This window comes from Lepisosteus oculatus, chromosome 6 (assembly GCF_040954835.1).
Source record: "Lepisosteus oculatus isolate fLepOcu1 chromosome 6, fLepOcu1.hap2, whole genome shotgun sequence".
Classification (NCBI taxonomy): domain Eukaryota; kingdom Metazoa; phylum Chordata; class Actinopteri; order Semionotiformes; family Lepisosteidae; genus Lepisosteus; species Lepisosteus oculatus.
In genome coordinates, this window is record NC_090701.1 from 46,476,044 (window position 1) to 46,492,398 (window position 16,355).

The 16,355-nt window shown below is 40.4% G+C and overlaps 2 protein-coding genes across 5 annotated transcripts in view; one reads left to right on the top strand and one right to left on the bottom strand.

The window, feature by feature from the left end:
- Nucleotides 1-8,127, bottom strand: part of LOC102699228 (coiled-coil domain-containing protein 178) — a 283,397-nt gene extending 275,270 nt beyond the window's left edge. The window contains exons 1-2 of one of the 3 annotated variants that reach the window (XM_069191490.1): nt 7,838-8,117; nt 5,426-5,510 (exon numbers count right to left, since the gene is read on the bottom strand). In XM_069191490.1, the coding sequence (XP_069047591.1) occupies nt 5,426-5,483 (58 nt within the window). In that variant the 5' untranslated portion in view covers nt 5,484-5,510; nt 7,838-8,117. Of the gene's footprint in view, nt 1-1,580; nt 1,936-5,425; nt 5,511-7,837 lie in introns of those variants that run through there. The other 2 variants (XM_069191492.1, XM_069191491.1) reach the window with 2 other exon arrangements.
- A 718-nt stretch (nt 8,128-8,845) lies between these two features.
- LOC102699031 (ASXL transcriptional regulator 3) overlaps nt 8,846-16,355 on the top strand; it is a 72,526-nt gene continuing 65,016 nt past the window's right edge. For both annotated transcript variants that reach the window (XM_015353725.2, XM_015353726.2), the window contains exon 1: nt 8,846-9,064. In XM_015353725.2, the coding sequence (XP_015209211.2) occupies nt 9,011-9,064 (54 nt within the window). In that variant the 5' untranslated portion in view covers nt 8,846-9,010. The remainder of the gene's footprint in view (nt 9,065-16,355) is intronic.

Genomic DNA, 16,355 nt, shown 5'->3' on the forward strand with positions numbered 1-16,355 from the left:
GTCACTTTCGATAAAACATTTTCCAGAAAACTGGTTTGGAATGACTTCTCAAGGTTTACAATGGAAATTATTATTTTTTTTAAATTTAACTTAGAAATAAAAAGCAAACAGCTACAGAAATCTACAGACAGCTTCATTTCCACCTCCTAGAAACTGCCATGAATGCAGATAACTCATGTTGCCATGGTAATCAGAATTTTTCTTAATTTGACAATGTCCAACATTGTGTTTGCCTGCTCTCTTCCAGCAGGTTCATGACCGTAGAACGTGACACTCATACCTTGCAGAGTAAAACCCAGTAAAAGAATGCAACATACAGTAAAGTATATAAAAAAGTCTAAACGTTTATTTAAAATTAAAATTATTACAACAAAACACTTTTGTGCATTCTACTACATCTACTGTATATCTGAACCTCCCTGGGAATTGGTTTTTGACATGTTCCCCAAAACAAAAAGTATGAGAGTGAAAAACTCTAAACCATTCATCAATGTTCTGCAAATGAATGAGATTCAACAATACTTGGTTACAACTTGTGATACGACTGACTCAGTTTTGGGATACAATTACTGCACGGTGCACCGCACTATCCAGGCCCCAGAGTTTCTGGAAAAAAAAATCAGATTTGAGCAAAAAAGCACTTGTCCTAAACTTGACTTGGGCCTCAAAATCCAGCGCTGAGCTTAAAAATTGTCTAAGTAGTGTGTGAATGCTAACCGAAACCCTACCTGGGGTGTCTACTGAGTATGTCCGCAATTTACTGTACATCTATGAAAAACATAACATTTCCCCTTGAAATGAGGCATTACCAATATTCTACAACCTTTGCCAAAAAGATACGTTAGATATTGGTCCATAATTACTGAAGAGGCTAGAGTCTAAATGTTCAATTTCAGCAAAGGGATAATAAATGCAAGTTGAAGGATCAAGGGCACAATTCCAGTACTTAATAATTCATTAATACTCTATAGGACAATGAGACACAAAATTGCTAAATTTGAACACAGCAGGGTAGTTTGAACAGGGTCCAAGGACAAGTGGCGAGACGTCATTTTAGTGATCATTTCAGATAACTGCCAAGCAGGCACTGCACTTAACTCTTAAAGGTGAATGCACTAAGCAAGAGATTAATTTATAAATACTGTAATTCTCAAAAGTGGAATCACAAGATATGATCTGACTGCAGCTGTGTTACACTTAGTCCATTACTATTGGGTTGTGTTGCTTCAAGGCAAGTAAAATAACAAACAGGCCAGTGTCCCCATCTGCTTGTACACGGGATTTCCAACTACTGCGTTTTGTTTTTTGTACCAAGCTGAGCGGTAAATGACTCTCTTTTCTTCCGGAGTCAAACAATCACAAATGCCACCGAAGGATGGAAAAGCCCGGCGGAATGTAGAACTTGAAGTTTAGCTGGCTGATGGCCGCTGACGGGAGAATTTAACCAGCTCGGGAAAACAACAGACCTGTCACAAAACGTAATAGCACAGAGTTAGTCGGAATGGGAGATCCAGATCAAAGCAGATGGCTAATGAACCAAAAGTGCCCAGCTGCAGGACATGCTGTCACGAACCGCTCACCTACGAGCACCTCTCTCCGCCAACACCCGCGCGCTAATTCATCAATCCTCATTCCTCGAGCTCTTCCCCATTTATACCCTCGCGCTCCTCTCAGTCCCCGCTCAGCTCTCTTCAGGGTTCTCTGGTGCGTGCTGCGGCTCTCGACCTGATTGTTGGCTGCCCCACCTTGTTTCCTCCCGCTACGACTTCGCCTCGCTTCTCGTCTCGGACTTGGATTCACTCGACCTGACTCTTCTGGCCGCCCAACCTAGTTCTCTCGTCTCCGCTACGACTTTTGCCTTTCGCTTTCGGGATTCGGATGCCAATCGGTTGCCTTCCTCTCAGCGCCACGTGGGGTCCAACCTGGTTCTCCTCAGGCCATCTCTGACGCATGCAGGAGAGTAACGTGGTGAGAGTGAGAACAAGGTCCCATAAGTGGTTTTTACCACGAGTGAGCCCAGACTTCAGCCAAAACACACGCGTGCCGAGTCCCCCTTGGATATTAAGAGTTGCTAAAACTAAAATCTCTGTAAAATCAAGCACTGGTTGCGATATTTGTTTTTCTAAATCTTTTGAAAAAAGAAAATTCAACTTGTTGCCCAAAATAAAACAGAGCAGGGCACAGCATGTGGACGCCTTGAAAGTGCCATTTTATCAATGTAACGACTGACAGTGTAATCTTTCAGTTGTGCTCTGGTGTTTTTTCTGCAACAGGCTTGGTGAAACAAAGTTATCAATAAAATTGGGGGCAGTTACAAAATAGAGAACGTACTGAAGGTTCACAGCTCTGGTTTCATGGTTAAGGGTTTATGGTTGCAGTTTGGAAGGTTTTGGGTTCGTAGTGATTGGGATGTGGTCTCCAGAGTAGGGTTTACAGTTTAGTGTATGGCCTCTGGTTTAGGTTATGGTTTATTCCTCCTGGAGTTACCATTGATCTGTGTTGGGGGGTAAGACATGGGGTTACAGTCCCCCAAAGCAGTGAAGCAACAGGCCCATAGAAGAAAAATACAGCTCTATAATGCTACAATTTAAATTTGCTTAGCTGGGAAAAACCACGAGTTACAGGCTGTGACTGCCCAGTGAAAGGTTTCCTTGAAGCTCACACCAGGGATGAGCAGGGACCCTGTTACAGTTCTTCATTCTACAATTGTGGCATTACTACTTGTGGGACTGAGACTTTCTTAAATTTACTGTACTGTTGCTTGTGATGAATGGAGTTAGATGAAGTACTGTACATAAAAAGTGTGATTCAAAATGATTTGTTGAAGGATATATCTACATGTTTAAATTAAACCATATTTACCACAATTTTATTGAGCTGTATAAATGTTTAAGACAGTACCAAATCAAATACAATGTAACGTTAATGATCATTTAATTATGAGGAATTTATTTTTTTTGTATTAGGTTAGCTTTCAGGTTTGAAGCTTTAATGAACCACCTTTCAAACCTATTTTTTTAAGTGACAGGAACATACTTAAATCCTCTTACAAAAGGATATGCTGCCATGAAACAGAAATATGCATTTCAGTATTCCAGTCTTAGATTTTTAAGCCTAAAGAGTGAGTGAATCCACAACTACAAAAACTGCAATTATGGACCTGATTAATGTATAAAGTCAGTGGGAACATGTCTTCTTAGACAGCTCCTTTATGTTTGAAAAACTGTTAACATAACATCACTGTGACTGTTTGGTGGCAAAACTGAAGTAAGAATTTATGGGAAAATATTTAACGTCGTAAATTTTCATTGTTTTGAGAAAGTGAAATGAATAGCATTTTCACCTCACTATCCACCTCACGTACTGGCTTCTGCTTTTGGATTGACAGAGATGAGTCTATTTTCTAGCTACACTATTTACTAGTGTTGCTTTGTAAAATATTTGTATATTGTGGCTAGTCTGTAAAGTCTACACAAGCATCATTTGACAATAAGTGTATTTGTGAGGGGACATTAAATTGGATCATTTATTTTAAAGAAGATGTGGTTCACAGAAAGTGTTTTGATAAACTCTTAATAGATGAAGTGTGTTCGCAAACCCAGTGATATTCATTGAATTTGTGTTTTACATTGTAATTGCCAGGTTCTGACTAGTGGGTTTTTTTGGGCAAGCATGAATGCAAAATGCAAGCATGAATTTGGTGCCAGTTTATGTTATGTCAGTAAAGACTGCACTAATTCCTTTTCCCATGTTTTTTCTACTGCTGAATAACACATCCTTTTTATTTTCATTTTCCTATTATTTCTTACCAGTTTTACCATTTTGTAACAATACACTTAGGACTCTTTGTTTTTGGTGTTAATTTTCCAGCTGCCTTCCTCCCTTTAAACAGCAATTAGCAGTCACTGAGTTTTCACTATATCTCAATTTACTAAACAAAAGCCATGAAAATCCATTGCCCTCCGAGTATACTGTAGGATGATGTTTTTATAATTATTAGCTTAACTATAATTACTTTAAACATTGTACTTCTGATTATTGTACACTGTGTTGCCAAAATTTTTATGTTGCATTTATGTAGCATTTAAAAACAAAATGTGTCTTAAAAGTCTTGTTTAACTTCTAATGATTGTAGAGCTGCAAGCTTGGTCAACAGAGTGTAATCCATGTTTCAGAATTTCAACAACATGTTCAAATCAGATCAAACAACATGCTAGTGTACTTCCGGCTACATGTGTATGCCTGTCATAGCCCGAGAATGTAACTCGTTCAGAAAACATGTTTCAGTCCTGACTTCTCTGTCTAGCTCTGTGATGAACTCTTTTCAAAGTTTCCAGAGCAAGTGAAGTCCCCTGACTCACAGTTCCCAGTATATTCCAAACTCAACTGCCATAGTAAAAATGCACATACAAGTAAACTCTTCATCCTGTAACTGACAGAGAATACATACAGTTCATGTATTTTTGGATATATTTTGGTACGATCTGCAAACATGAATACAGTACAATAGCTGTATCAGAATATTCATGCAGAATTTATTGATATCAATTAGGATGAGCGGTGATCCTCGTACAGAATCTTGTGGTACCCCTCTAATAACATCACACCAATCTCAGCGTTCCCTTTTTTTAACTCTGTTCTCAATCCATTAACCAGTTCTCAGTCTCAATACAGCCCACGCATTACCTTGAATGCCTACAGCCTGCAACTCAAGAATTAATCTTTTATGAAGAACTTCTTCAAAAACCTCTTTAAAGCCCTCTTATTCTTATTATTCAAAAGCCATAAAGCACAAAAAATCTGAAAGCTTCAATTGACCTTTTACCTTTTATTAATTATACCCATAATATCCACTTTAGCAGACAGCTACTAACATGGATTTTATGCACACTAAAAAGTGGAATTAGATGTCTGTTTAGATATTTCTGCTTCCTTGCACTTTAAATCACCCAGAGCTTATTAATATTAATTCCCATAATTTCTAGAGTAGTATAGCTGCTGAATTAGGCAGCAGTGTGGAGTAGTGTAGTATCTGGGGCTCTGGACTGTAAATCCCAGGTGAGGCACTGCTCTTGTACCCTGGAGCAAGCTACTTCACTCAGATTTGCTTCAGTAAAATGCCCAGCTGTATCAACGGCTACAAAATATTAAATTAAATTTAGATTAAAGCATCAGTCAAATTAGTAAAATTCCTAGATATAATTAGAGTGTGTAAACAATACCGTTACCATGGTGATATACTAGTGCAATTCCTGTTACTAAGGCAACTGCTATATCCCCCTGTCACACTTGCTATTTTCACATTATGAACACAAATAGTAAGAAAGTAATTAAAGTAAGGGAGCTACAGAATTCAAACAATTAAGTATTATAAAAGAGAACTACAAACAAACTGAAAGAGTGCAATCCATCTACAGTATCTTACCTTGAAACTGGCATTCACCTTCCTTAGAGGAAAATCGGAGCAGTTCAACCTCAGGCATTTTGGAGCGTGCAAGATTTACCGCAACCTGCCCAAAAGAGATTTTCCGTTTACTAGAATGGAGCATCTAACATTTCAAGCTGCGTTTTATTATTTATATTGATGTAATTTAATAAATAAACAGGACCTTGTTTCACACCACTTTTACAGTCCTGAGACATTTCCACCGGTTTTACTTTTCCGGCAGAGAAACGGATACCTTCAAACTGAAAAGGTTCCCAGTTAAAGAAACACACATAACCGAGGGTTTTGTTTTTGGGGGGCGTACAAAGTACAGTACATTGAACTAAGAAGAGCAGAAAATAAGTCATACTAACAAAAAGCCTAAACGTTGTTTTTGTAAATTGTGTACTTCAGACAATATGGATGAAGTCATCCTGCCATGCATTTTCAGAAGGCCGTTCTCCTTCGAGAGCCACAGGGAACTAGGACCTAACCCCACAGGCTCAGGGCTCAAGGCAGGAGACATAAGATAGGATCTCTTTATTGGCCAGATACAATTTCTTGTATTAGGAATGTGTCTTTGCACATACCCCAGCTTGCTCTCCATGAGACACACAGACAGGGGGAGAAGCTGGGGGTCAGAGCGTAGGGTCAGCCATTGTACAGCACCCCTGGAGCAGCTGGGGTGAAGGACCTTGCTCAGGGGCCCAACGGAGGAGGATTCCTCTGCTGGCTGTGGGATTCAAACCGGCAACCTTCCAGCCACAGGCGCAGATCCTGAGCCACAGAGCCCCCACGCCCCATACACCCTGGATGGGATAAAGGGCACTCATGGAATAGATGCCATTTCACTCAGATAGTGTGACTTTGGGCCGTGGGGGGGAAAGCGGACTATCACAACAAAAACCCATGTAAGCATGGGGTGAACAAGAAAACTCCACCCAATCAGAGCCCCACTCGAACCCAGGACCCCCCTACCTTCTGCACAGCACTGCCCACTGTGCCTGTACTACCCTGGAGCAGATCGTGAAAGGTTTCAGATAGTGCCGTCTGAGTATTATTACCGGGTTTGCACTGCGTAGTAAACGACTGCTAGTCTTAGGATTTCAGTTTAAAAAAAAAAACCCTTGTAAAAGCAGACCTTGTTTCCGTGAATTGACAGTTCCTTTAATGGGGAAATTAACGGAAACTTTTCTTAGTGTGCAAAAGTGGTGTCCACACACTAGGAGGTCATCAGGGCAGAGCCCTACCCCAGCTTGTGTGGCTTTAAAGAGACTGCAAGCACAGCCCCAGCCTGGCCCAGCCTCTCCACATGGCCTGGCCTGTACCCATGTCCACAGCTGGTGGGTTGGAGCAGTGTTGCGACAGTCTCACTCAGACATTTGACACCTGTCGAAAAGCACCTGTACGATCCCTGACGCAGCAGTCTGGGATACAGATCCCAGAATATTATTTCACTTTTCTTTCCAAGTGTGAAAAAACTCGTGCCGAGAATATTTCACCCCAGGGCTACAAAGGATATGCCAGAGTTAAGACTGCTTTTCTCACTGGGCGCCGGTGGTCTAGCTAAGGAAAAATAAGTACTATCGTTTAAAAAAAACAAAAGGGTTATTAGGGAGATGAATATATTGTTGCATTTCCTCGGAAAAACAGTATTTAAATCATAATGTATTAATAACCCACGGTATTTAATATTTAATGCTTTTTGTCAAACTGAAATATTATACTATGAATTAAATATTTATTTTGCGAATTACCGTGTGTTTTTTTTCAGGAGCTCATTCTAACCGCATGAATTTGCCCAGTATCGATCGTGAACCGGAATCCTTTTAAAACAGGTACACATCTCCTATATACTCATAGTATACAGTAGCTAAACATCCTACTGTAGCTCCTCTCTAGACCACTAACTCGACCAGGAGGAACTTCTGACCAGTAACCATCTCCGTTTCCTTTAATTGTATTCGTTATAGCGAAAATGAGGCATTCGACATATGTTCTCGGATAATTATTGTAGTTGTATTTTCATTTGACTTAGCTTTGCATATTGGCATTAAGTGGAATACCACTTTTTATTTTAAAACCAAGGTAGCAAAAAGAGCTGACAGAATGCACAAAAAGACTTCATTTTTAAACCTTTATGCTTAAAAAGTAGATTTTTTTTATTCCATGCAACGCGCTAAGGTTCCGAGATTCCCAGTGTTTAATGAGGTTACCTTAATGTATCGACAATGCTGGGAAATTTTTTTAAAAAAACTTTTCTTCCACTTCTGTTTAAGCTTACATTAAAAAAAAAAAATTCCTGCACTCAGAAGTTCAACCGCCCGCATCGGTATATCCTTCTGCGAAGCTAGTTCGTGTAATACTGTCAGGCCGACTTTAGTGACTGTAAAGAAGTCTGGAAATACTTACAGGTTACAGCTTTCCTTTATTTATTTTTTAGGTATATTTTCAGTCAGTAATCGACATTTTATTGTCGTGTTCCCATGCCGATCTTTGGAAAATGTCTGTCCGGTTTTATTAACCCGGCCGGCAGCTTGTGGGCCGGTATCCAGGCAACAGGCAGAACGCTGGATTCGGGGGCTGTCCTCGTGTCCGGGCAATCGCGCAGAGCCTCGCTCTTCTTGCGCAGAAAGCTCTGTAAGACTAAATACTGTTCATACAGTCCTTAACACCTCATACACAGCTCCCGCAGAAGCCCAAGATACAGTAGCAGGCTCATAATTCACACCACACGTCAAGAGGAAAGAGCATGTTTTCAGTGAAGGTTAAACTCCTGGAATGAAAATAATTTACACAGTAGCGTACAGTATACTCAATGCAGAAATATAGTCACATCTGTATTATTAAGCGATTTCCTCTCGGCATTGAACTTCATCTTGTAAAATACGTCTGATATTGTAAACTACAGCAGTTTAATTGATTTAATTAATATTTCGAGTAAATTGTTTATAAACAATTATAGATCAGGTTTAACATCTGTAAAAAAAAGTGGTAATTCAATCATTCAAACTAATACGAAGATACATGTAAGTGGTTCGGTGGGATATAAAAAATAAACTTGATAAGAGCGTTGTTTTCATTTAACAGATTATTTTACTAAAAAAAAAGTTGTGAGGCCAACTTTATTCTATATGCAAGCAATTCTGGTACAGGAGCGCTTTTTTTTCCACAGAACGAAAGCAGCGGTACGGTTTACAAGGGAAGGGGATTAAGTCCCAGTTTTGAAACGCCATCCAGGCCATTTTAGCGCCCCCAGCCAACCGAGCCCAGCCCAGCCTGTCCCAAGAAGCGCTGAGCCCCCGGTGGGCGCGCTGGCACTTTAAGAAGAGAACGCTTTCCAGGCATTTTCTTCTCGCGTTGCCGGAGAACGCCGACCTCGCGAGAACTGCCGTGTGTGTAGTGAGAACGCTGCCTGTTTCCCCGGGTGACGTCAGTGTGTATTGTTGTTCCCAGCTGTCAGCTGCTGCAGCGAGGTCCCGGTGAACGGCATTGTGTGTGTCAGTATGTCAGTGTGTCATTGTCTTCGTCTCCCTGCTAGCTAAAACCTCATCCACACCTCTGCTTTCTCCATGAAATACCGAGATGAAGGACAAACGGAAGAAAAAGGATCGCACCTGGGCAGAGGCAGCCCGTTTGGTAAGCATTTGCCTTGCAGGAACGTGTCAGCATGTGAAAGATGTTGATGCTTAGGATCAGAAAGTCAGGTCAGCTTTGCCCACATTGCACAGAATTGAGGGGGGGGTGGGCTGCTATCAAAGAGCTCCGCGTTTTGTTGTGGTAAAAGACCGTTGTATGGTTCACATAAACGAGAACTCAGAACGCAATTCTGGACCTTGTGCATTTAAATGTTGCATGTCTGAAAAAAAATGTACTTCGCCGGTCTGCAAACAAAGCGGGTTACATCTACCACACAGTCACACGACATTGTGTAGCGTTACTGCCCAGATGACTGGAACTCGACCCTGCGCGTAGCGCTCCAGCACTTTTTATTCTCTGGACTTAGGAGAAACTCAACTTTGTTGAATTCCGTGTGTTTGGCTGTAATTACCCCTCCCAAAAAAGTAATGCGAAATTAAACCGTTAATGCGTGTTTATCTTTGGTGCTATTAATGATGTTTGCTATTAATTCATATTCGTAGTGAAAAATATATCAATTAGCTCGTGTATTTTGATTTTTGTCATTCATGTTTTTTTTAAAGTTTAACACGTGGTTATGGGTGTCTTGTAGTAGTACAATTTATGCCTTATACAATACTTAAACTTGCGGATTTATTAAAATGCTAGATGTACCCTATGTTTTGTGAAGCATACATTGAATTGATTCTCCCTCACTAACCAAAATATACGAGAGCACAGATCAGCCTGAGTTCTTCTGAGCTTTTAAAGCTCCAGTAATGACAGTGTTTCCCATAACGCAATGGCATTTGAAGCAGTTGAAGATAGATAAAGATTTCAACATCATTGGTGAAACAGAAATGCACTTTTTTTTAGTTCCATGGCTGTTTAGCCTCCATATTGGAAGCATATTTAAATGTCACAAGATCTGTAGAACAAGACTAGTCACACCTCTTAATTAGGTCATAGTGGAATATTAAAACATGCCCTTTTTAATTTTTCTTTATTTCTCCATCTTCTGCTTTGCCTTGTAATTTATTGATGGTTTTGTTCTGCAACTCGGCCTGTCCCATTGTCACACCTCTCATTTAGATCCATGCCTACAGTATATAATCCCTGCCTGTGGAGGCGGAGATAGAGTATGTGGGTATGTACAGTATACACGTTTTCAGGTATGGCTGACTGCGTGCGTCTAGTGATGTGGACTTGTTTCCGGAAATAAAAATATAAACCTGAAATCCCCCCCACCACTCCAGAACATATTTCCACTGCAGTTTTCTACCTTATTGGCTGTGTTTGTCTCTCCCATGTCTGTCTGGCTGCTTCTGAAGGCAGTTCTCTCATCTTTTCCACAGTCCAGTGCATGATATGACAAAAATTACCCTCCATGAGAGTTAGTCACACTTATAACAAGTTTAAGTAAAACATGATGCAGAGTATTTGATGCATGCTGTCAAGACCAAAACCATTTTTTAGGAGAAGATTCTAATAAACAATATCTGATACACAGTCGGTGAGCTTGCAGTTATAAATGTGAAAATATCGTGCTAGCGGGCAGAGTCAGAGAACGATGACAAAGCACATAATCTTTGTGCTGCAGCAGCTTATGCTAATGGAACTTAAAAACAAAACACTATTGTGACGCATGTCTTTAAAAATGAAAATGCAGTCATAATGCCAAAGCTCTGCAAGATCTAAACCCTACAAAATACAGTACATCCCGGCCACCAATGTTCACTATTATAAATGTTGATAAATCTTCAATCAGTTAATTTGCCTTCAAGCTATGCTTCTGGATAATTTTTTTTTCCATTATTAAAACACCTTTGAAATAATTCTGTGATTTTATCACCAACATATCCAAATCATTATGGTGTGGCATGGTGGGTTGGCTGACTTGTTTATGGCTTTATTTAGTATACATATCAAACATTTCAACTCGATTTAATAGCAGTAACTTTCAGAGCTCTTCACTAAGGTGCTGTTTAGCCACAATAATCTGACATGCCTTGAATGGAGCATTGAATTACGAACAGTACAGTACAGCTCTTTTGTTTTTTTCTCCAAGTAATGAGGTCGGAAATAGAATAGACAAAACCGTATAACAGCACTAAAATATTCCCTCTCCCAAGACTAATATCGATAGTAGCATTAGAATTTCTTATAAAATAGAAAATAACGGTTATACAACCAAGCTTAAATATTGCAGGCATATTGTGTCTTTTTAACACGTGTAATAAAAAGTATGTCAAATATGACCTGACCTAAATTTCCTCAAGATTCTCTCTTGTATAATTGTTCTGTGGCCATCAAAAACAAACATCCTGGGAGTTTTTTGTTGTTGTAAAACAGCATAATATAACCTAAAAAAATGGCACTGTGTACATTTAAATATCAGCCCATTCTTTTACCTCATTTGCATTATGGTGGGAGAAAGGGGTGTGTGCCTAGGTCAAAGAAAGTCTTTCCATGGAAACAGAACAGGCAGAGTGATTTTTCATCTGCTTTGAACAAAATTGTTTGAGTAAAAATAGAACACGCGGAAGATCGTGTCTCCTGAAAAATCTTTCAAAACAAGAGAAACACTCCTTTTCACACTCTGGTCTTCTAACGGATGCGTTCGGAGTAACAGGATTCTGCTTGTTCATAATTTGCACCACGTTCATTTTTGCACTCACCACATTCGCCAACCTAGATAGTGGAACTAACGAAGCTTTACACGGATTTTGTAATCAAGTAGCTGTTGCTGTATCTGCATGCCCTCATTCACAAGAACAAATGTCGTTGACAGTGGAGTGTAAAGTGCAAACGTGATCAGTGAATCCCAGCGTTTAAAAAAGTAATCTTTTTTTTTTGTAAGCCTGTAAAATAATGTCATTCATATATTGCGGTTTATGACCTATGAGAACAAGTGTGGCTATATTAGTACTCACTGTATTCCCTCAATAAGAAAAGAACTAAGATGGAGTATTTCTGTTGTGTCATTTTTGTGTATTTAATTTTTGTGGCTGCGGCTGAAGGTCACCTTTAAAATGATCCGTGCTTTTCCTTAGGTAGTACAGCAGCCTCCGTGCAGCTTGTAAGAGCAAGAGAAAGGTTACAGGCCAGAGGAGGCCATTTGTCCCATCGTGCATGTTTGGTTGTTGTTTCGAGGCTGGTGTGTCGTGCGATGCCTCCTTTTTCCAGTCTTGAATTCTCCTCATCTTAATTCCCACTTGTGCTTCTGACCGAGGGTGGTACAGTGATTGGCATCGCTGCCTCAGAGCACTGGAGCCCTGGGTTCAATTCTGGACCCGAGGTCAGTCTGGTTGGAGTTTGCATGTTCTCCTCATGTTTGCATGGGTTTCCTCCGGTTTCTTCAAGGATATACTGGTAGGTTCATTGGCAGCCCTGGAAAACCGGCCCTTGTGTTAGTGTATTGCATGTCTGTGCCCGTGCGTGCCCTGTGATGGACTGGCGTCACATCCCGGATGTATCCTGCCTTTCGCCCATTGCGTGCCGTGATAGGCTTCGGCAACCTGCGACCTTGTGTGGGATGAAGCAGTTAGAAAATAGATGGATAGATTCTGACCATCTCTGGTCAGAAAGACAACATGGTTATGTCAATGAAAAATCACGTCTCTGCAATATATTGGCAATATTTGCATTTGTTTGAATCTCCTGTACTCCGGAGGTGGCTCATAAATTTCCTCCAAAAGGACAGTGCTTTCCAGAGAAATACACAGTACCCTTTTGGTACATTACTCTTCTAGTGCAGTTATTTGATGTAAGCATCGGACAAGCCAAAGCAAATGAGCACTGTACATGCTTTGTGATAGAGAATACTTTTCTAAAGAGATCCTCTGCTCTAATATATAGCACAGAGCCAGTGCATTCGGAAGAGTGCAGTGTGAAACCAAAGCATTGCTGCCCTGGAATTAGGCTACAGTCGTAAACACTCAAACTTGAATTCACTTCCAAAGAATCTCAAGTGTAAAGCTGGCTGGTGTGAAATGAACCAAATCTGAATTTTAAAAAAAGCTCTAAATGAGGTGTGATTTATAATTGTTTCCAAGTGAACTACAGTAGGTGTGAAAGTGCCTTATAAATCTAAGCATTTTGCTGGCCTTTATTACTTATTACTTGTTATTAGTCCTGCAGACTGTATAGATAAGGAATATAACAGTTAACATGTCTCATGTGTGATTGTTTTGTCTTTCTCTTCTGTTGTTTCTTCCAGACCAGTACCATGCATTTGATCATCTAAATATTGTATTCTGTGTACCTGTAAGTAATGCAGACAGTCATGCATTTCTAATCCTAAAACTTAATTTAACATGTGCTTGTCTTGAGCTGAATAGTGTTTTTGTCTTTTGCATCGCTTTCTTATTGTCATCAGTAAAGTTTACTGTCTATAGCAAAATCTTAAATATAATCTTAAATAAACCATTGAATAGGAAGAGGAATAATCCTAGTACAGATCCCTGTGGCCAGTAATGACCTTCTTTCCTTCAAACTTAAGCCTTATACAGTACATTCAAAATATAGTCATGTTCTCTGTTTCTGTGCATTAACAAGTTCTTAATTCTTGTGCACTCTTTTCCTTGGATTCCTATGGCAATGTAATCTAATCTTTTGTGTGGAACTTTGTTAAAAGCAGATGCCATACAATTATTCATTTGTTAGACAGGATCTGAATATTTAATCCATACCAGGGGCTGGCTGTCCCCTGGTATTTAGCTTATTTAGAGGTTTTGCTAACTTGTAAGAATATTGGAAAAGATACAAACACGGTGTGGGAATTCATCCTGCACAGCTTGTTTCGTTAATTGATCCCAAAGATTTTAATTAATTTATGATTCATGACGGTGCAGTTTGGTCAAGAAGGCCTCCTGTCCCCCTAGGTTCCACCTGTGTCTGGATTATGCCTTTGAGGTGCTTAAATGCTTGAATCAGGTTCCCTCATAGTCTTCTCTGTTCATGACTAAATAGATTCAGCTCTTGTAACCTGTCAGTTTAGGCTTTAACTCCAGAATGGATCTGCCATCTGTTTTCTTCTTTCAGGATGGATTTCATAGCAATGATATTTTTTGTGTTGTTGTGACCAAAACTGTGCACAATACAAATCACAATCACAAAAAGTAAAAAAAAATAAAAATAAAGAAGATGTAGATGTGAAAGCAAAAAGGATTTTTTAAGTATAATCAGCTGAATCCTAAGTTCAATAGTAGCTTCTTCAAATTCAGTGTTTCCCATCTTACCTTTATAGTTGATGGTTCTGTTACAGGTACATTAACACTCTGTACTTGTCTGTATTAAATGATTTTGTAGTCCTTATTAGTCCTCTGATTTTGGTATGATCTGCAAACTTCATCAGTATAGTAACTGTACCAGAATATAGATTGTTGATATGTATTAAGATGAACAGTGGTCCTCATACAGTATCCTGTGGTACCTCTCTAATAACATCACATCTGAGCATTCCCTTATATCTCCCTTATATGAGTTCTGTTTTTTAATCCATTAACCAGTTCTCAGTCTAAATACATGTACAGTATTACCTTGAATGCTTTCATCCTGCATTTGGAGTATTCATGTTTTATAAAGAGCTTCATCAAAAGCCTTCTGCAAGTCCAAATAAACTATATCATATGCTCTGTTTCAATCTGTTACTGCAGTTGCTTGTTGCTCTAAGCATGATTTCCCACATGCTTGTTGACTATACCCTAGAATCCTGTTATCCTAGGTGCTTCTAGAGTCTGAAACATATCCGCTTCTTCTCTGCTTAAACGGTTTAATATATACCTTGTCTTTCTTCAGCCTGGGGTATGCTGCAAATTTCTTTCATGTAAAACACCTGAGTAAAATATTAATTTAATACCTTAGTCATTTCCCTTTTATGATGTAAACGATTCCTGTACTCATCTCTGGGATACTTTGTTTCATTCTTTATGGTTAGTTTGATGTGATGATGAGGCCATTTTTCTCTTATTCTATTTGGTATTGGGTAAAAGTGAATGGTCTGTCATTTCCTGGCCTAGTTTTTTTTCCTTCTCCTCTGAATTAGTATATTCCCATTTTTTATTTCCCAACCAGTACGCACCACCCCTGCGCTAACAGTTAATAAGTTATTGGTCTGTGATCGTTTTCCCTTTTTCTAGCCTAGGTGTTTGTTAAAGTTCTCCTAATCCCTGTAGGGCAAAGGTCACCGATCTTACTCATGCAGACCTGGTCTGGCTTCAGTTTTTCGGTCCAGCTGGATCCGTAAACACTTGCTTGTTATGGGCTTGACTTGTAATCGGAATCTGCTTGGCGGGACTCGGAGTGTGACCCAGGAGTGTTGGGGAACCCGCTTGTTGGATGTGCTTTGGGCTGAGGTGGGGAGCCTGCAGACAGCACACAGGGAGCCGCCCAGAGCTGTGCGTTGCTCAGACTGGAGGGAGTGCGGGACACACGCTCTGGGAGTGGGGAGCAGGCAGCTTGCTAAGGGGCAAGCCGAGAAGGCACCCACACAAGGCAGGGGCAGCTGGGGAGCCCAGCGCGTGGCATAGTCCAGAATCAAAATCCAAGCGAACCATTTTAGACGCAACAGAAGACCAAGCCAAGGAGGATCCTGGAGAGAAATCCAGGTGGAGGGGTGAATCCAAACTTGAATAAAGCCGGGTTTGTCGTCAAAAACACACAGTTCACGAAGCCGAGGGGTGAATCGGAAACACAGTCAGGAGACAAAGCAGAGATCAGAGAACAAACCAAGCAGAGCACGGGAATTAACATAGAGACGACGCTCGAGGAGCTCGGTGTCCAAACTCAGGTCCGAGTATTTTTTCTGAAGAGCATCCTGGACGGCTGTGGTCATGAACCGACTTCAGGTGCAGCAAGTCTCCGGGTGGTTGGTTTACTGTGGAGAGCACAGCAGCTTGTTCTTGGCTTAACTACACCAGTCTGCCCACTTACTGCAGGTACTGATGCTTTAATGAATCCGAGAAAACATGCAGACCTACAGCATCATGGATCATGATAAGATAAAATTGATAAGATCACTTTGTTGGCCATATACAATTTCTTGTATTACAATTTCTTGTAAAGTGTCTTTTCACAGACCCCAACTTGCTCTCCATTAGACACACAGACAGGGAGAGAAGCTTGGGGTCAGAGCGCGGGGTCAGCCATTTATATGGCACCCCTGGAGCAGTTGGGGTTAAGGGCCTTGCTCAGGGGCCCAACAGAGTAAGATTCCTCTGCCAGCCGCAGGATATGAACCGGCAACCTTCCAGCCACAGAGCCACCTGATGATGGGACACCCACTGCTTTAATGCTTCACCTTTCTCATGCT